This window comes from Phaethon aethereus, assembly GCF_964289735.1.
Source record: "Phaethon aethereus genome assembly, chromosome: 1".
NCBI lineage: Eukaryota > Metazoa > Chordata > Aves > Phaethontiformes > Phaethontidae > Phaethon > Phaethon aethereus.
Window position 1 is genome coordinate 200344118 of NC_138575.1, and position 21706 is coordinate 200365823.

General features: G+C 40.7%; 1 protein-coding gene across 1 annotated transcript in view; it reads left to right on the forward strand.

Annotated features, from left to right (window-relative positions):
- Nucleotides 1-21706, forward strand: part of ATP8A2 (ATPase phospholipid transporting 8A2) — a gene marked incomplete at both ends in the record, with an annotated part of 152134 nt that overhangs the window by 35306 nt on the left and 95122 nt on the right. The window contains 5 exons of the mRNA XM_082014781.1: nt 8445-8550; nt 9900-9982; nt 15712-15796; nt 17085-17224; nt 20421-20559. Of these exons, the coding sequence (XP_081870907.1) occupies nt 8445-8550; nt 9900-9982; nt 15712-15796; nt 17085-17224; nt 20421-20559 (553 nt within the window). The remainder of the gene's footprint in view (nt 1-8444; nt 8551-9899; nt 9983-15711; nt 15797-17084; nt 17225-20420; nt 20560-21706) is intronic.

Genomic DNA, 21706 nt, shown 5'->3' on the forward strand with positions numbered 1-21706 from the left:
TTTCTGCCCTCTTGTCTTACTACTGTATTAAGGAAACAATGGCATTGGTATGGATACCAGCTATCTATAAAACAGCTTCATATATGCTAGTGTGTGGAAGATAGTGTCTTGTAGCTAATGATGGTAGAAATTGTAATTCTTTAAAAGAGAAGCTATTTAAGAGTGCTTGAACATGCATATTGTTAAAATACCATTTTTAACAGTAACCTAGAGCATTGTAAGGTGGTTCTGGTGTGAGACTTGCTTTAAATACTGCAAATGTTGGGAATTCCAGTTGCGTAAAGGATGCAAGAGATGGGACTTAACAGCAAACTTAACCTTAGCCTGAGACTTAAAATGATTAGTAATCTTAGCCTAACTGTGTCTTAAAGGAAGCCTGCCTAGTCCTTAGAGTGTCAGTTCATTGCTTATTCAGAAACCATGCAGCTATGAAGTATCTGACTGTACACCACACAATTCAAGTCACTTGCAGAAAACCCATGACCCTTCTCTCTTGCGGAAGCTGTCACACAGTAGGGGATCTGTGCATTGGCAAGCGCAAAGTCATATGATAGTTAGCTGATTGCTCTCCTTAGGCGGTTTAACTTCTGTATTTGGTCTGGTTAAGCTTAGTATGAGCATCTAAGATATATTTACAACATACTGTTTGTGTGCATCAAAGCTTTGCTTTCTGTTCTGCTTTACGGTACTTAAGAACTTGACATGTAGCATGGTGTAAATGGCTGAAGGAATATGTGGCCAAGAAGGCCAACAGTGTCCTGGCCTGTATCAGAAAGAGTGTGGCCAGCAGGAGTAGGGAAGTGATTGTGCCCCTGTACTTGGCACTGGTGAGGCCGCACCTTGAATACTGTGTTCAGTTTTGGGCCCCTCCCTACAAGAAGGATGTTGAGGTGCTGGAGCGTGTCCAGAGAAGGGTAACGAAGCTGGTGAGGGGTCTGGGGCACAAGTCTTATGAGGAGTGACTGAGGGAACTGGGGTTGTTCAGTCTGGAGAAGAGGAGGCTGAGAGGAGACCTTATCGCTCTCTACAACTACCTGAAAGGGGGTTGTGGCGAGGTGGGGGTTGGTTTCTTCTCCCAAGTAACTAGTGATAGGCTGAGAGGGAATAGCCTCAAGTGGCACCAGGAGAGGTTTAGGTAGGATATTAGGAAAAATTTCTTCACCGAGAGGGTGGTCAGGCATTGGAACAGGCTGCCCAGAGAGGTGGTGGAGTCACCATCACTGGAAGTGTTCAAAAAATGTGTGGATGTGGCACTTCAGGACATGGTTTAGGGGACATGGTGGTGCTGGATTAATGGTTGGACTTGATGATCTTGAAGGTCCTTTCCAACCTTAGTGATTCTGTGATATTTAATTAGTCTGTGTGGCACTACGTATTCTTCATGGTGATAGAGCCTGAAGATGGTTTCTGTGCTTTAACCTTCCGGAAGGTGACCCTCCCAGGACAATGTCCTGGTTTCCTCTGTGGCTTTTGTAATTGTTTGCACTGGAGGGATTTCCCACTGGCCATCAGAGCCAAGATTTGGGTTTTCCCCTGTTCCTTCGTGTTCAGTTTATTCACACATGGCTACAGTTATGGTCTGTGGCAGTTGCTGACCCCAGGTACTCCCTCTGAATGGGAGGCTACTGCTTTAGGTGCAGGCTGCAGATAAAGTGTGTTTGAGCTCTTACTTGCTGGCTGTTGCTTTAGGCATCTATAGAGAAAGGTGCTTTGATATGTTTTAATAGACTCAGCAGAAGGGACCTATATCAAACAAGCTGTGAGATGGAATTTCTCATTTGGCCTTGAGATGGCTCCTTAACTTGTGGCTGTCTCCAGTTCTTTTTATCTTCTCTGTGTAGAGCTTCTACTTTGGGAGATGGAAGGAATGTTTGCTGTTGTAGCAGGCAAACACAGGATTTTCATAGCTTCCCGAGGTGTCACTTAGTCTGTTGCTTAGTCTAGGCAGCTCAGATAGAAGTCTCCGTTCTTTACATGCTGAAGCCTTATGCATCAAGTTTCCTTTTGGCTGGCAACTCGAACAGGTAAATACTGTTGTCACACACTGTGTGAACTTAGCCCTCAGACAATCAATGGAGAAGTGTCTGGCTAAGACTTAAGATGTACCTTGTGTAGGCCAAAGATATCTTTCAGAGCCTGATTGTACTGGAGGGATGGATGCCACCCACTGACAGATGGTGGTTTAGCACAAGACAGAAGAATGTGAGGAGTACATGTGACAGTTTGTTTAGGAAGTTCAGATCTGTTTGTCAAACTGCATCAGTGAGTTGAGGGCTGGATTGCAGGACCGTGGGAGAGGGAAGGGTCACATGTTTCTAGGTTTTTGCATTAGGTCAGCTCTCAAGGAGCATAAACTGCTTCCTTCTACCTAAAACTCTGTAGTGTCTTAGTTTTAATAGCTAGCAGATAGCTGCAGATGCCTTTTGCAGATGTCTGACAATCTCTACTCGTTCAGTGAACTGAAGCGATAAAACTGAAGTGTTCTAGCACGAGTTGCCTTGTGGGGTCAGATGGTGCTATTCTCAGCTGGGCAATGAATTCCTTTTAAACATTTGCCCTTTTGCAGCTGAAGCTGTCAATGTGATCTCTCACATGCTCATTAAGTGCTCATTGCTCTGGCCTTGAAGATGTGTGGTTTTTTTTTGGTCCAGTTGCAAGTATTAGTTTAGAGCTGTCTCAGTGCCAAGCAATTTTCTTGCCAGGTTGAAAATAAAAAATAATGTACTTGTCCTCATGAGACTGTCTTCCATCTGCTAGGAAGATTTTTAGCATCCTGCATTGCCTCTAAATTTCATAGCTCTTCTGGGCCACTGGCGTGCATGGACTGACTGATGGCCAAGTCCATTCTTGAGTAACAGTAAAAGAATTACTGCCCTGAAGGAAGTATTCCAATGAAAAATAACTTGTCTTGAAAACATGTGGAGGCTTCTCTTGCCTTCTCTGGGGTTTTAATGTGGAAGAAAGTACCTAGGCTTGTCTGCCGATGCTTTTCTTTGTAACAGCTTCTGTTGGTTGAACTGTGCAGCAGTGCCAAGAGTACGATGCTGGCTTGTTTCCATAGGGAGAACAGTGTAATCTCTTAATAGAAGAAGAAAAGATCAGTTATTTCCAAAAACTTAGTTTGGTGAATATGCTAGGTGGTCTCTTTCTTGGTGCTTGCAAGTTGCACATGTGCTATGAATAAACCTGTTTGGTGTGGGGTTATTTTTTACCCTGATGATACGAGTGTAGGGAAGGAGGTCAAGTAGTGAAAGAATTAATAAACTTGGATCTCATCCTAGACTTCTCTATCTCCCTGGATTCTCTCTGAACTTCCTCTACTAATTCCAATCCACATATAAACTCTCTTCTGTGGCCCACAAATTACTGCTTGGGCAAGAAGCAGCAAGCATGTTGTATAGCTGCAGATGCATGAATTGATTCAGTGAGTTTGTGTGGTGAGTAGTTAAGCAGCTGGCCAGGCAGAACGGATAACTATTGTGCTCATGTTGAGCCTTTACTTCAGTGAAATAATTCATTTCGGTCTCCAACATGTCTGCTTATTTTCATGAAGTGTGTGGGAACTGAGGCTTTTATCTCATCAGGCTTTGTTGAAATGCCCGCTGTTGTCAGCTGATTCTTAGTTCCTTAGGAAAACAACCAAGAAAAGCATATAGCTACTAAAATGAAAAACTGGAATTTAAAATAAAATAGGGTGAAAATACATTCAGGTGGTGAGAACCTCTGGGAGGGTTTTAGTTCAGAAAGTAACTGTTGCTTGAAAACTGTCAAAAACATACCATTTTACAGCTGACAAATTGTTATACCTTCATGAGAAATACTTTTTACTCTTCTGCTTTTGCCCTTATTGTGCATGGGACTTTGGTACTTCTGCTCAAGTACAATGCAGTATCTCTAATTATAGGTCATACTTTGGTGGCTTTGGACAAGATAAACTTGCACTTAACTCAAAGATTTGAGTTGATCCTCAAATGCTGGTTAATGTGCTCTTTGATTCTGTGCCTGAAATATCCTGATACCCTCCAGATGTACCAACTTCACTGTTCTAGACATGCCCAACATGGCTGGATCCTCATCCTGTTCTCTGGGTATTTTAATTAACAAAAACAGTAGGAAGTTCACTTCTTTTTAAGATGGTGAGTCATAATTCTCCCTGGTAGTGTATTGGATAAGTGTTTTACTAGCTGGCTGTGGCAGAATGTGCCACATCTATGCAAAGTAGTAAGCTCAAGTTGTTAGACTGTGCCTTAATACCCTGTTGGCCATTTCTAGGCCATTTGCTTAAAAACCTATCAGTCCTGCTCATCTGGAAATATTGTGAATGAAGGCACTGATCTGATACTGCTACAAGTAGGAGAGATAAATAAATATCTTTAACTTCACATGCAACTTGTAATTTTATCAGGCTGTGAACAGTTGGCTAGCATAATGCAGTTTATCTTCAGAGTGAGGAAGCCCAGATAAGGACACGTGACAAACGTGCAGATATGTAGCTCTGCAGAGTGCAGCTTGCTCCCCAAAAGACCAAGTTTTGACTCTGTTTTGTTCCCTCTGAATAAGGGAGAACACAAAGGGATGAACGCTTGTGATACAGCTTCCTGATCGGTGGTCTGTGCTGTGCTTGATAAGGGATAATGCTGTGCCTTCTAGATAGGGAAGCTTTCCTTTCAGTGTAGATAATGCTTCGGGGATAACAATCCAGGAACGGCTTCCACAAATAAGAGGCTGCCTCAGTATATCTGTAGTTCTCAGCTTGTAGGGGCAGCGTACGAAGTTTAGCCAGTGGGATATATCACTTGTGTAGGTGGTTGTATACCAGTTGTTCCATGGATCTTTGGAAAAGGTATAGAGAAGGAGAAGCAATAGCTTTCACCCAGAGCTGTTGGCACACAGGGAGCTGGAAAAATGGGGGAAGGCAGCACTTAGAATGAGAGCTACCTGTGAACAGATGAACAAGAGACTAAAATATGTGAACTCTGTTCCTTCTACAGGTTAGAGAAGGGAAAAATGGGGGTGGGAAGAAATAGAGCTGAGCTTAACAAATGAGTAGGCAGGGAATGTCTTGGAGACAATCACTAAGAATTTGAGTACTGAAATGGCAGAGAGTTGCTTTAATAGAGGAGAATAATAAAGCCGAATTGGTTAACCTGTGGGACTTCTGTCTTATGCTGGGGTTAAGCTTGGCATGATGTAAGGTGTGTATTGCCCAGAAGTCATTAATGTATTTTCTGTTCGCAACTTTGAAGTAAGAATTTGAAACCTCTGTTCTGATTCATGTCAGTGCAGTAAATACTGTGTCAGTGCTGGAACAATATAGAAAGGAAACAAATGACAGCTGTGTGGAGGAGCTGATGTGATAAACTGGGCCTCTGTCTGGAGATCTCTTGCTATAGAACTGGAAGGTTGCCATGTAATCCTTTGTGAGCTGTGAAAATACCAAGACAGCAACAAATTACATTGCTGGCTTGAAAGCAGAAATATATATGTAGGAAGGATAATATCTGTGACATTACCGGAGACAGGTTGTTCCCAGCTGATGGAACACATACTATGAAAGCATGTACAGGACTAGGTGATATACTTGTAAGAAGGACATCAAAGGTCTGTAGCAGTGCATGGTGAAATGAGAATCTGGCAGGCTGTGCATTTTGAGATGGAGGTATTAATTTCATTGCTTTCACTGGAAATAGTGGAGCAGCAGTAACCTCCTGACCAGTAATTTGCTGTGGATTTTATCATTTTGCCCACTAGTGATTATATTTAGTCTGTTCACTTTCTTGAGCACAGCCTCTGCACTTCAGCATGTCAAAAGCTACAACTGTTGTTGTTTTAGTGGCATGTGACCATAAAATTCAGAAGTTTTAGTATACAAACATAAAGGTCCTGTGTGAAGCAGTTATTTTGAAAACTTTCATGACAAAGTAAAACAAGGGTGTAAGTATTGAATCTGCAGTCTTTTTATTGTGTTTTTTCTAATAGGCTTACTTCTTGTTTATGCATGTTAACACAACATTTGCCATCTGACATTGTTTTGTGGTTTTCACACTAATTTACTTCATCTGAATTAAACCTTGCTATTACCAGTGCATCTTTCTTACATAGTATGTAGGCTATGGGTCCTATATTGAAAAAACAAACTCAAGAATTTTTCCCTATTCTTGGTCTTGGTCCTCAAATAGGACCCGAGACAGAACAAAACTCATTTCATTTTTGCCACATAGCTTGGCAAGAGAAGCATTAACATGTCTGAGAGCCAGTTGCGAATGCTGCTGGCCCAATTGTGAGAACTTGCATTTTAAGTGCCCCTCAGAGTGGGAAACACAGCAGTCTTTAATGTCTCTGTAGTTCTGTGTGGTGAAAAGGTTTTATAAGTAACTGTGGTGCTTTTCAGATAGTAGCACTGCATATATTCTTAGAAAAAAAGACATGTAATATAAGTCTGTCACATCAGAGGATTTTTGGTGGCATGTAGCTCTCGATTCAGAAATTTCCATTTGAGTATTGTAACCTCTTTTCTTTTGTGAAACTTTCTGGTGTACGCTAACAGAATAAATTGTTGTGGTTTAACCCCGGCCAGCAACTAAGCACCACACAGCTGCTTGCTCACTCCTCCCCCACCTCCCTAGTGAGATGGGGGGAGAATTGGAAAGAAAAAAAGGTTGAGATAAAGACAGTCTAATAGGACAGCAAGGGAAGAGAAAATAATAGAATATACATATATAATATGTCATAATAATAAACAATGAGTAATAATTTGAAGTAATAAGTAGTAATATAAAATAATAATAGCAAAAGAATATACAGAACAAACGATGCACCATATAATTGCTCACCACTTGCTGACTGATGCCCAGCCAGTTCCCCAGCCGTGGTCACTGCCCCTCCTCCAATTCCCCCCAGTCTATGTACTGAGCATGAAGTCATACGGTATGAAATATCCCTTTGGCCAGTCTGGGTCAGCTGTCCTGGCTGTGTCCCCTTCTAGCTTCTTGTGCACCTCCCACTGGCAGAGCATGGGGAGCTGAGATAATCCTTGACTTAGTTGTTGCTAAGTAGTGCTTACACTAAAACACTAGTGTGTTATCAACATTATTCTCATACTAAATTCAAAACACAGCGCTATACCAGCTATTAGGAAGAAAAGGCCATAGATCTATCTCAGCTGAAACCAGGACAACTCTGTAGAAGCATCTTTTAAGTGTTAAAAAAAAATTGCATCCTGTTTCACTAGAATCTTGTAGGATTCTTCCCCGTCTGATACTGGTTTTAATATTACAATAGTGACATTTTGGCCTCACTTTGCTTTTGTAATGCTCTTGATTTTGTAGTGGCTCTGTTAAGACAGAGTATATATAAAATGTGGTGCTAGTAAAAACTTTGGAAACTAGTTGATGCTTTCAGATGCAAAAATTCTGTAAGGGTTCACAAAGTCATCTAAGGCTTTCTGCGAAGGTAGAACTGCTGAGTTCATATCTGGCTCAGTGACAGAGCGAAACAGCTGCTATCATGTAAGATTTTGATGCTACCAACTGTGGATATTATGGATGTAGCAGAGTTGAAGGGGTACATGTGTTCAGCTGTTCCAGCCAAGCATCTTGAAGATCTCTGTGAACTGTAGATGAAGTTAGTATGGCAGGTTGTGAGCTGGGCAGCTGAGTACCATTCCTCACTGCTACGAGACTGGAAACATTGGGCTGTTGGGAGGAGTGGAAAGGAGGGAAGAATGGGATGAGGAACTCCATTTTGAGCCACTATAGCTACAGTTGCCAGAATTTGCTGATCAGAGGCCTGTGACCAAGTACCATGGCATCTTCACTGAGTTGTAGACCTGGTGTCTCTTCAAGCACTGGGATGGCTCGTGACTATGCAGTCTGAGAATGTTGTTCTATATTGTGTATTCTCATGATGCTGAATGGGTAGGGACCACAGATCAAATTTCTGCTTGGCTGGATGATGTGCTTTTGTATAAGAGCATGTGATGTTGCCTTCTACCAGCTAATCAGTTGCTGTCAGCTCTGGAAGTTCTTCAATCAGGGTGGGGTTGCAATGAGTCCAGTTCTGGTGTGGTTACTGTCAATCCATTGAAAGCTGTTTTGGAAATTACTATAGTATTTTCTGTTGCTTGATTATCATCAACATCTTGTGGCAGATCTCTTTGCCTATATGAAGCTTGGGGTACTACAAAACTAATGCTTTTATATTGCGGGAGTGGGGGAATATTCTGGCTTCCCAGCTCTTTGCAACTTAAGTGATGTCTTTATCCTTAGCACTTCAGTTCATTAATGCTGGCCCTTAACTCTCCTGTATTGATGTTCTGGGACCGATTGAGACAAGTACTACAAATAGGGAGCAGGCTATTTTGAGGGGTCTGTGGTCTTCTCAGGTTAGTGAACAGGTGCCTCTGTTTGTACTACTAAACCTGGCTCTTCTGATGTCCTGTCTAGCCCACAGCTGTACACATACAGGAGTTCCTCACTCTGCTGGCCGTGTGTCATACTGTCGTTCCTGAGAGACAAGGAAATACAATAATCTACCAGGCCTCCTCTCCAGGTTAGTTGTTGCTTTCTTTTTTGAGAGGGAAGGAGTGAGGGAGTAGAAGTAGATGGAGGGAAGGTCCAGAGATTTTTGTAAAGGTTATAGATTTTTAAAGCAAGATGTCCTCCATGATGCCAGCAGTAGATCTGGCATTTTCTGTCATCAGTGCACACTGCTTTTGGATGCCTCCTACAAAACTGTCAAGTCCATAAAGTTTCTGTAGAGCTAGGCTGGGCTTATGATCCCTTCTGGTCTTGTGAGACCTCCTACTGTGGCCTTTCTGCAGAGAGGAAGAACAGAAGTAAAACTTGCAGTGCGTAGAGCTGATACATGGAAGTACTGATTTTTTTCGGCATGAGCAGTTACTTGCTTTATTTGGCATGACTGCAAATTGTTTTTCTTGATCTAGTACCTTCTAGTCTTGCTCTATGAAGATACAAGGTGCTGATATATGAAGCAATACAAACAAGAGCAAAGTCTTGGCGTGCTTGGGCCTGCCCTTCACCCATTTCTTTTATCAGGTAGCACAGAGGTATGAAAGAGATACGTTCAAAATGCAGAACAGCAGGGCCCTGTTCCACATCAAATTGTATCTCCATTACTGAGGATGTTTCTAGAATTGTTGTAGTGATGTATTGAGTGATGAGGCAGCATCATTTCTTACTTATATCTGATTAGAGTGCCTGAAGAGTTGGGCGAAGAGCCCATGTAAGGCAGCTCTGGTCACAGTGTAGATGAACTGTGAGGACACTAAGGGAGCTGTAGAGACATTAGGGTTGCTTGAGTTGGGCACTAAATCCATCTATATGGTGGTTGTGCTTAATAATGCCACTTGCTCCTTAATGAGGCTATATAATTACCTACTAGAGGTAGAGGTGTTGGCTCTGATGTCAGCTTGGTTATTTGAGCTCTTAATGACACTGCCCAGTTCTGTCTCCAGAAGACAATGCTGTATTTCTATAGCACCTGAACTTAGTGCTTTTACAGCAGGAAATGAATTAAATGCATATTGTAGGAATTTACATTAACATAGCTTTGATCTTGCTTTCAGGATAGGTGTTTCCTCTTTTTCATGTGGAAAGGTATGGCTCCTGCACAGCAGTAGAGTTGAACAGTTCAGTAATTACAGGATCTTTTATACAGATTGAGTACAAAGTTTGTAGTTGATATTGCATGGCCTTTCTAGGACTAAAATGCGTATGTTCTTGTGGAAGTGTGTGCAGACCTATTCTAGCAGCCCTAGAGATGGGGGAGTGTGTGGGAAAAGGGGTTTCTGTGTTTCAGTAGTGTGGCATATTTAAATACGGGCTTTGCAGGCCTCTTCTACATATCAGATCAAATTGAAGCTTTTCTTGTATTGGCAGATGAAGGGGCATTAGTGAAAGGAGCAAAAAAACTTGGTTATGTCTTCACAGGACGAACTCCACATTCAGTCATCATTGATGCGGTAAGTAGTAGATGTGCATGGCACAGACTGCTAAGCTCATGCAGAGCATAAATGTCTCCTGTGTGGTCCTTATGAGTTCCCATTTGTAAGGCCTTTATGATGGTACATGCAAAAGGCTTGTGTAGACTGGGAAGAGTTGTCTTAATCTATTCTTAGATGCAAAGTCCTCTGCCCTTCTGTGTAGCGTGGGCAATAGGAAGTTGCAAGCCTATACAGGAAATGACTGCAGTTGTGCCTGAAGAGTATTTCCCTTGTCTGGGAAGCACAGATGAGCACACTCGCATCACAAGGAAATTCATGTACTTGTAAGACTTTCTGACTATTGTGTTTAATCGTTACTGTACTTCTAAATGTTTGGTTTCTTCTATTGAATTTGAATTTTTCTTCTGAGTAAGATATTCTGTAGCAGATGTGTCTGCTTAACAAGCTCTGTATGCAGGGGTATGTAGCTAACAGATTAGAGTTGATACAGGCAGTCTCAAGCTCATGGGGCCACATTCTGTCTTAAGTTGCAGTCTAAGCTAAAGTGGCTCCAGATTTACCCAGGTGCAACTAAGATGAGAACTTTCTCTGAAATACATAGTATGGTGCTTATTAAGAATAATGGATATATTTTTGTCCTTCCTCTCAGGTGCTTTCACTTTCAAGTTGCTTGGTACACTGCCAGGCTAAGTGCTTAAAACATATGTTTCTAGGGTTTGTCACAAAGTTTTTATAGCTTCTTAGAAAACTGCTGCTTAGTTTAAGGGGAAGAGCTTAGGGTGAGCAGTGTCATCTAGAACTACCTAGGCTCTTCTCTGGAGGAAGACCCAGGCCCACCTGACCTAGTTCTACATTCCTCATACATACGAAGCCAGAAGCATGGTCTGTCTATGGCCAGCAATAAAAGCTGTCACTTGAGAGGTTCTTCTCTCTCCTCATTGCCTACATCTGTGGCAGTAAATGTAGCATGGGTTGGAGACAGCTTTTGGTCTTGAGGACATTGCTAAATTGATAGGTGCCTCATAGGACATAACTCTGTACTGTCATTAGATTTATTTTTTTTTTGCTACAGCCCTTTCTTTAACCACGTGCCACAAAGACAACTGGAGTTCTGAGACTCCGTAACTCCCACTGCTCCTTCCATCTGTTATACAATAGGAATGGCAAAGACAAGACACTTGTAAATCCTTTTTCTTCCTCAGGTTGCTCATGCTCAAACACTTGTTTGTGGTAAGAGGAATTATTCCTCAGTTAACCATTTCTTTTGCCACAAAAAAGCATAATTTAATATGCTTGTAAATTCAAGTTAAGGCAGTTCAGACAAGGGTTATTGTAATACCAAATCTGATGGCATGTTTATTTTAACTTGGAATAGTGCTCACAGTTGATAATGTCTTAGCTGATAGCGCTTAAGAAGTAATAGGCAGCGTAACTTCTAAAGCATGCTTATGCTTTGAGTAAGATATTAGTTCCTTGAAATGGTGTAAAAATAGTAAATTTTTAGTGTAAATGGTGTAAAAATAGTAAATGGAGGATGCCACAATTTTAGGTGTTCAAGTAAGATTAGAATGCGTTCCTTAAATAGGGCTTTACATCACTTTTACCAGGAGAGGGAGCTATTACCACAGTTTATGTACACTGGGCTGTCTAAACAAAGGTGCTTTAACCAACTAACCTGTTTAAACATGTAAGAATATACTGCAAATTATACTTACAATAGTACATGTTTTTTTTGTAGCTGGGAAAAGAAAAAACATTTGAAATTCTTAACGTGTTGGAGTTTTCCAGGTAAGTTTTCCTCTTAGACTAAATGCAGGGGAATAAGAAAACCTTTTTTGTAAATGTATTATCAGAATAAAAAGATTTAGCTGATGCAGTAGGAAAGCTGAACTTTCTTTATTTTGTCCTGCCTCTCCATCTCCTTGTTTCCAATATAGGACTAATACGGAGCTTCTTACAAACTGGTGGCTGTTGGCGTGTGAGCATGAAGCTCTCCTGCCACTCCAGCTCTCTTAGCTTATTAAGAAGCTGCTCCAGAGTGTCATTCTGTGCCTCATTGATTTCCTGATGTGTCAGTTGTCCACTTCAAGAACATGTGTTGAAATTGAGATAGCATTTTCGTAGTGTTTCTATAGAGTACTTGTTTTTGAGTAGGTAGAACTCCAAGTGGAAGGCTTTTTGGTGTCCCTTTTTAAGAACTACTCCAGCGATGGAAAAAATAAACCTTGCAAGCACTCCTAATTTGTCAGGTTAGTTAGCATAGGCTCTGCTTGAGTAGCAAGAAGCTTTGTGTAATGAATTGGGCCCCTAAGTCACTGGAGATTGTAAAAGGTGCTTTCTCTTTTGTTAGTTGATTGTTTTGTCAGTTTGGATGGTGCTAGTCAGCAGGCTTTTCTGCTGTTTTCAAAGCCACTCTTACTGTGGCTTAAAGCCTTTAGGTCTTGCTCTCTACCCTCTTAGATCAGAACCAGCCAACTCAAAAGGAGTATATAAAACTAAAGTCAGGGAAGACTTGGGTAGGCAGCTTTTCTTGTGTCCTGGCTTACTTTGAAGATTGCTCATGATTTACTTTTCCCCTTTTCATTCAGAATGTAACTACTTAGGCTACATGTGGGAATGCCTAAAAAGGTGCTGAAAGTTCTTCAGGGTTTCTGACAAGTTGACCAGTTTTGTGGTGTCCATAGCCAGGAGTATGTGTAGCATACATGCAGGGCTGATAGAAAATGCTGTTTTAATTCTTTCCTGTGTGTAGCAACTTCTCTCTTGACCAGTGAGGGAGCTCCTGTAATTAGGCTTCAGAAAGCACATGGAACTTTCCCAGTGTTACTAGCTTGCTGCAGAAATTCTGGACAAGGTTAATTGCTGTCCTTCCAGACTTTCTTCAGAAAGTCTCAGAAAGGTTTGTGTTTTGTCTGATCATACATGCCAAGAGCTTACTTTATTACAAATAGCTCTTGAGCCCTGAAAAGGCATTAGATCTCCCTGAGCAACTTCAGAGGAGGAAGAGGATTGCTCTACACTCTGATCTGTTTGTACATATTAGCAAGAAAGGAATGAGGAAGGAGGATGCTTGAATTGTCCTTTCACTGAAGAAAAGAATTACTTTTACAGATAACTTCCTTTGAATATGAAACTACAGGTTCTTCAGGGCTCTGAGTTGATTTACTTCCTTTCTGCCTCTTACAAGCTACTTTTTTCCTAGTGGCCCTTTTAAAGAAGAGTCTGATAAGTGAAATGCCAAAATGGATGTTTTAAAAAAAAAAAAACCCTTACCTACCTTTCATTATTAAACACCTGTGTACAGTATGGCAATACTTACCTTTATTTTAAAAACTTATTCCAAACTTGACTGTGTTGATATGCAACCCTGTTCAGAGGGTCTGACTGTGTTCTACATAATACCAACTATATTGGTCTGATTGGACTGATAAGAAGAACCTGTAGGAGAGGTCAAGACCTGCTCTGTACCATGTGTGACTCCGTTCTATGATGTTTTTGTGTTCTTTTAAGTTAAATAACTGGCCTCATCAGTGGGTGATTATAGGTATAACAGACATTGAATAACACATTATAATGTGTTAATACACATTCAGCCTTAATGATTCAATTTCTAGCCCAAGTCGCCAAAATTTTGCTTGATGATTAAGGAGAAGCTGAGGATAAATGAGACTCCCCTTGTTTCAAGAGCATTTTTGTGCCATCTTACTCTTTCCCAAATTCTTGCTCATGTTTGGGTGCAAGCCTCACTGAGTGCTTGCCCATAGGGCTGAAGCTGGAAGTGGGCAATTTAATATTTCTCCTTCCTGTTGAGGATTGTGGGGTCTTAAGTCACTTTAATAAAACATCTCAGCTGATGTCAGATGCACTAAGCACATCTGAAAAAATTCCCTCCTAGAACAGGACTTAGTCTTCATCACTATGACCAATGAAAACAAATATTTTTTCTTTTAATAGTAACAGGAAGAGGATGTCAGTGATTGTTCGAACTCCAGCAGGACAACTACGTCTTTACTGCAAAGGAGCTGTAAGTAATTATGCTACCTAATGGAGAACTAACACTACCAGTTATTCCTTCAACAGCGTGACTGATGCTGGCATTTCATGTCTCCCATGTAATACCTGCTGGCTTTCTGGTTAGGGCCATGTGATTTAAGAGATCTGTAATTCCTCCTCTGACTTTGCTAGGAAGATTGCTAGACCTACTTAGCTGAAATCCTGACACTAATGGGAACAGTACCCTTTACTTAAGCAAAGGCAGGATTTCACCTAGCTGTGCAGCAGCAGTTCAGGAGCTAGGCTGAATGCTGTTGTCTGAATCTGTAATGCAAAAATCTGTTCTCAAGTGGTTGGCTCTTGATCTGGCTCTGTTGCATCTCTGTACCTGCTGGTATTTGTCATCATGACTTGCACCATGTTGTGCTTCTGTCTTCACTGACAAGAGCAGTAACTTACCAAAGTACAAGGGCTGCAAAACTAGCATTGGCCACAGCCAGAGTATGGTTCCGATTTCAATGGAGAACTACAGAGGTGGCTTTCGTGTAACGGGGAAACTATTTCTCACTTCTGTAAGGATGTGGCTTACTTGAATTTGTCTTGACGTGTAGGTCTGGGTGCACTGCTCTGTTAGTTCAATTTAACTCCCTTGATTTGGTAAAGGTGTGCTGGCTTCACACTGCTGTGGCAGGAGTGAATTAAGCCTGCTGTCATTGTGCAGTACTCAAGTTGTATGTGTAGTAGGACTGCCCACATCTGCAACTGTTTGTCTTCAGTCACTACTTATACCATGCCTGTCTTCAGTCCTTTGAAGTGCAGGGCTGGAAACGATGGAAAACTACTGTTTGTAGCCAAAACTTTCATGCTATCTCCTGTATAAACAGGCTCAGATGTCTAACAGAGCAAAAGGGCTGTATTAATTAATGTAATTGGTGTTTTATATGTTTTGCTGCATGCACCACTTAAACTTTTCTGCATGAACTCTATGGTATTTTGATAGTCATCTCCTGTCCTGTCACTTCCATCAGAAATTATTTGTTTTGTATGCCGATCTCTAAATAGTGATGGATATAGACCTGTTTACTTAGCTTAAAAGTACATATTTGAGCAAAAGTAGGGTTTGTGTATTTTACATGTGTGTAGCAACTTGTTCTGGTAGTTGCTGAATAAAATTCAGAGACTCTAGATATGCAGGTGATAGTGCTGCATTTGGATTGTAGCTGTTATCTGTGCCTTTTCAATTGCCTTTTGATTTAGTGATGAAGAAACCTGCTGCAGGGGGAAGGTTATTTCTGAACAAATTCTACCACAAAATTCTGTCAATGTTTTTGCCTTCTAGTTTTTAACATCAGTGGGAATCTTTTTCTAGAAAGGATTGCAAGAAACTCTTCTGTATGGGAACAGAATGTGTACTGAATAAGACTGGACACTTATATTCTCTGAAAATCCATGTATCTACTTAGCAATTCAGAAAGGAGTGTTCTGTACTGCCCAATAATGAGGACCCCTTTATGGAAAGAGGAGAGGAGGGCAGTGTGTTTTTTTGGTGGTGGTTTAAAGTGGATGCATTATCTCTGCCACTGGGCACTATCCAGATCATTTACTCAAGCCAGAGTCTCTAAAACCCAAATGCATTACTACTTGTGTTCTGGTGTTAGCAAGAACACTCGGGTTTCTACACTTGAGCTTGTAAATAAGCAAATGGAAATGTCATATGTAGACTTATGCTGTTGTAATGAATTTGGTTTTAATAGGATAATGTAATTTTTGAGAGGCTTTCAAAAGATTCCCAGTATATGGAGCAAACACTGTGCCATCTTGAGTACTTCGCAACAGAAGGTAAGAGAAACAGCATGTCATGAGAACTCAATTTATCAAATTACTTGCAGCATGTTCTGCGTTATCTAAGCTTTGCAGAGCCAAATAAGGCAGTTATGAAGCTAAATTTAGAAGTGGTGTGTAATCAGCAAATTAACTCTAGTATAACTTTAAGCCTAAGGTAGTTTGTGCCCTACTTCTGCTGCTGTGTCATTTCAGTAGGGGAGTAGAATTTGGAAGTAAAAGATGCGGTTCTGTGTGTCCATGGTGAAGGGAAAGGGCATGAGTTCTCTCACCCGGAATGCCTCAGTTACATTGGAGTTAGTTTTACCAGTCTAAAAGTCAGATGACACAGTCCTGGCTTTATGAAGCAGAGTGATAACCTGAACATGCTGGGAAGCCTGGCAGACCAGGACATCAAAGATGTCTGTGATCTGAAATGGTCTCTAAGGCCTTTGTGACTGATGTAACCCCTCTGTTCACAGGGAAGTACTTGGCTTTGTTCTCGCTTCTGCAGTAGCATAAAATACTTGTGTTATAGTTGAAACCATGAACAGAGGTTTTCTTCCTAAATCTGAAACCATTATTTATTCAGCTTTTTTAAAAAAAAAAAATTTTTCTCAGACTCCTGTGTTCCCAGTAATTAAACCTTTGTGTTTTATGGCATACACTCCTCTCTGCTTGACTCATGCCAGAAAACATACAGCAGTAATGATTATTTTGAATTTTTGTCAGTGGTCTGAAAAAAAGGTTTTCCTACTTCATAGGCCCTATTCTCTATTCTTTTGTGCATCTGTAACTCCCATTATTAATGTGAGTTATGTGCATATACTGAAGGAGAAAACAGTCTTTCTAAAAGGAAATGTGGGCCATGCCATCTTTGGCTAAGTAATATCTCCATTCATTATATATAGCTGGTTCTTTGTTGAATTTGACCTTTTTTCAAAATATATGAAAGTCAAGCTTGCTTTCCTACTTAAAATAAAAAGATAAAAGATGACACTTGTTGCTCCAGTATGGCTAGATTGCAGTACTGAAAATCAGGGAGAAGCTTGTGCCCATTAGGCTCTTGATTTGCACCAACATGAGTAACCTAAATGAGCCTGACTCATGTCTTGCATTTGAAAATCCAAACGCTTTAAAAATGTGCAGGGAGATTCTGTCTGGAATCCAGAGCTTAACAAAGTGCGTTAAAAGCTCCTGTTGGCTCCAGTGAGAGGGTAGGAATGTAGCATTGATTAGGGCATTAATGACTGGCTGCTACCTGGTGTAGCTTTACTGTGTGTAATGGCTGTCTTCTGTTTTGTAGGTCTGAGGACTTTGTGCATTGCTTATGCAGACTTGTCAGAAAACTCTTACAGAGAGTGGTTGAATGTCTACAATGAAACCAGTACAGTTCTGAAAGACAGAACTCAGAAGCTGGAGGAATGCTATGAGATCATTGAGAAGGTAAAACACACACTTTTGAAGATCAGATACAGATTCCCGTACATGTATCTCTTTCCATGGAATTTACGCTTTATACAGTAAAACAAACTGTTCATTTCATTCATGAGAAACTGAAAAGGTATTCTTTGTTGGCAACCCATTCAGTCCATAGACCTCTCAAGTTTTAGTTTGTAAATCTGAGACAAACGTATGTATAGAAGGTCATTGCTACTTACAGACTCTTTTCTCACACTCTTATCTTGCTATCTTGTGTAAGGTTGATGTAACTTGATAAAGATAACGTATAAAATTGTTGTGTTGCACCAAGTTCCCATGTACTTGTATATGAAATTTGTTCCTTTTCGTATAGCAGTCACAGTGCAGGCTTTCTGAAGGCTTTTTTAGACACTGTAGATGAAGGGCTCACCTCATAGTCTGTGTAGTCACATAGACGGAAAAAAGGTGAAAAACTGCTCTCTTCATACTAATTGAAGAACTCATGATTCTGGATGGGGAAGGTAGGTATTGAAGAACAAGTTTGAAAGTGTAATCCCACTCTGAATGAAATGGTGAAGTCTCAACACTAGGGACCAATGTTTCTTTGATACTTGGTCTTACTGCTTTCTGAAATGCTGGTAGGCACACTTCTCACCTATACCTGTTCATGTTGTTTCCCTTTGCTCCAGTTATTTTGCTCTCATTTTGTTCAGTGGTTTATTCTGAGCACTTTTTGAACTTCAGTTACTTCTGTTAATATTAACAATGCAGCTTTAGGTTCTAGAGCGCTGTTGGCCAATTACTTAAGCTGGGGCAGAAGAGAGGAGGAAGCTGAGACAAGGGTGGGACCTACCTTTCACAGGGTAACAGGAAAAACTCCAAGGACTTCAAGCAGTAGCTGAAGACTGGATCTCTTGTTTTGAACCAATGACTAAATCTCCTCTTGTGTTGGTCAGTAGCAGTGTGGTTATCTAATACTTGATTTGGTAGACTGCATAGCTTCTTCCAGTTTTCCACTACCTGTGCTGTGCTCCAATACATTTCTGTTTTCACTGAGGTGAAAAATGATCATGGGTGATCAATCCATTACTGTGGGCTGATTCTCTCACTTCAAAATGTGGTCTCAAACCTTAGGTCACTTTTGGCCATCTGCCTTCTGCCTCTTTTCACAATCTTGAAAAAAAAGGGCACCCTTGAGCGAGTTGTAGAATTGGGAGTTTTGGACTTAGTGCCATATTGGTGGGAAATATTCACTGTATTCCTTTCCTGATAACGTTTGCTTGCTGATCATACCAAGGAACAGGGAATTGCAATTGTAACTTAATTTATTTTTCTTAGAGCTAGTATTTCCCGGGTTAAATTCTGTAGTCTGTAAGTACTTCCTAGATAATAAACTGGCTTGTGGCTGTAACATAAAATACAATGTATTTTAACAGGCTGATTTTTATCCAAGGACTCAGAGTGGGAGAGCTGCTTTGTCAGTCTGAGGTCACTGAATCATAGTACAGGTGTACATGTGAAGATGAACTTGAATGGGCTTCCTTCACCACCTGTACATGGGCTGAGAGGGCTTCAGCAGGTGCAGTAGTACTGCAAGTACCCACTGCTTGGGTAGCTTGGTCATGCTGATCCCTGTGCTGTCATGTTTAACTGCTTAACAAGTGAGTTTGGGAATGTAAGACAATCTGCAATTGCACACTTGGATTATGTTTGTTAACTTCAAATACTGTTAGCATTGATAGGGCTAATGTTTTATCAGGAGGCTACAGGATACTTAAAGCAAATGACTTATGGAAGTTGATTCTACGATACCTTTACCAGCTGAATATCTCATAACAAAACTTAACCTTTGTTAAGACCTGTAACTAATGCCAGCCTACACACCTGTATGAATAACAACTTCCCCTTCTGTTCTTTCTGTATGCACAGATGCATACAAGCAGGAGCTGCTATAATAGAATCAAAGAATGGTTTGGGTTGGAAGTAACCTTTGAAGATCATCTAGTCCAACCCCCCTGCCATGGGCAGGGACATCTTTCACTAGATCAGGTTGGTCAAAGCTCCATCCAGCTTGACCTTGAACAATTCCAATGATGGGGCATCCACAGCTTCTCTGGGCAACCTGTGCCAGTGTCTCACCAACCCTGGGCGGGGGGGAGAAGTCTTTCTTCGTATCCAGCCTAAACCTACTCTCTTTCAGTTTAAAACCATTGACCCTTGTCCTACAACTGCAGGCCTTGGTAAACAGTCTTTGTCCACCTTTTTATAAGCCCCCTTTACATATAGAAAGGCCCCAATAAATGTACCCCTGGAGCTTTGTCTTCTCCAGGCTGAACAACACCAGCTATCTTCACTACTTCTGTTCACTTCATCTGTTTTCAGTTGTTTTGAATAATCATAGTCCTCACAAAGATTAGAAACTGTTACTTTTTCTATGCAATATAACTAAACTCAATTTGTATTAATTTAAATCTAAAATCTCTACACGTCTAAGGAATCATTAAAATGCTTTTAAAGTTAAAATCTGCTGATTAGATTGTGCCTTTTTACAAGGTTTATTTCTTAGATATTTTTGTCTGCCTGACGTTTTTTCCCCTGTAATACGGGGGGAGGAATTCTATTCAAGCAATTGCTTAAGAATTGCATAAGAATATGGCTAACTATATAGTATTAAATTTGAGACATATTTTTCTGGCAGACTAGAGATACTTGGATTGATTAATGTTCATACCACTTGTATTACATAAATGTAGTGATCACATCCATAAACAGTTGCAATAATTTTTGCTTTGAGTGATAGTATCCAGTCTGCATGTATGTTTTGTGGGAGGGAAATTAGGTTAAATGGTGTGGTGCCAGGTGACTTCAGTTCTGTGAGCTTAAGACATATACAGACTGTGACCACTCATCATGTTGCTGTGGTGATTAGTGAATGCTGTAGTATATATGTTCATCCATAGGCTAGCTTTGGAGTTGTGTAACTTCAATTAATTGCTATCTTTCTGATCAGAAACACTTGGTTCCCTTCTGTACCTCCTGAAATGTGCATTGTATGCAGAGGAAGTAGAATAGCCACACCAGAAACTTACTGTAGTGTATATTGCTTGTCAAAACGGTAGATTAGCGATGAGGTGCAACATGCTGTCTTTAATTCCTTCTTGAGTGTGTTCCAAACAGAGGTTTATCTTAAGAAGACAATCCCTTATATTCTTTTTTCCAGGATTTATTGCTTCTTGGAGCTACAGCCATTGAAGACCGCCTGCAAGCAGGTGTTCCAGAAACAATAGCCACACTAATGAAGGCAGAAATTAAGATATGGATTCTGACAGGGGACAAACAGGAAACAGCTCTCAATATAGGTACTCATCTTTCTGGTTACTCTGAATTTGTCTGATGTGTGGCAGGTTACATACTAATCTGCTGTAGGGGGTTTTAAAAGAGAACAGGCCTGCTTTTTATAGACTAGTTCCTTGCTGGTAGGCATGTGGTAGCCTTTGCTCTGGAGGAGGGGTTTGGAGTGAGGTCTTTGCTCTGAGTGTCAGGCTGTATTCAGCTTTTTTAAGGCAAAAGGGACACTTCTGCTCTTGGTTAAGTGCTATTCCTGTGTGAGTGACTATAGGTAACGCTGCATTCTAATTGAAACTGGAGAGTTCAACCAGACTGTAGTGTTTCACTTATACTGTGCATTATTGAACTGTTCTACAGCTTTTTTCTTACCTTACTGACTGCCTTTTCTAATGGATTTTGGTATATGATAGCAACATGATATGGTAATACAAAGCATATAGCTTAAATTTTTTGCAAACCTTGTCTGTGAAAATAGGTGGATGATTGAATAACTGCTGCTGCTGGCACCTTATGGCACACTTGTTAGTCATGTATATTGTGATTGTTAGTGAAAGTGTGTTGCTGCTATTGAGTGTATGGATAGAGTTTAATATGAGTTGTTTTATCAAGGCACAGTATGAATAACTTTGTTTCAAACTTGTTAATGTGTTTTTTTTGCATTACAATCTTACAATGATGTGAACAAAAAGGACAAATTGAAGTGCTTATCAGACATGTGTGCTTGGGTACAGATGTAATAGAATGGTGACCTACTTAAGACATAGTTGTGTTATCTGACTACCTGTTTTTGCAGCATAACTGGAGAGTTTCTAGCACTATAAGTTTAGGTTTGTTATCAGAGCCCTTAAGGATTAGGTTTCCTTTTAGATCATAAATGTATCAGAAATAGATATGGATATATAGACTGATCTTAACTTGTCAAACACAAGGATTTTACTGTAAGGCTGGGCTGAACTGGAGGTGTACACTGTAATTTCAGTCCTATAGCAACTAGATAATGTGTTCTGTAGCACTTCTGCTATTGTACTAGTCTTGCATTGGGTATGCCCCATGAGTAGGCCTAGCAAGAACTCAAAACGCAAATCCTTCAGCCTTTTTCTTACTGTGGTTGCTTGCAAGTGGGGCAGCCTGGGTAGCAATACCTTGTGCTGTCACAAA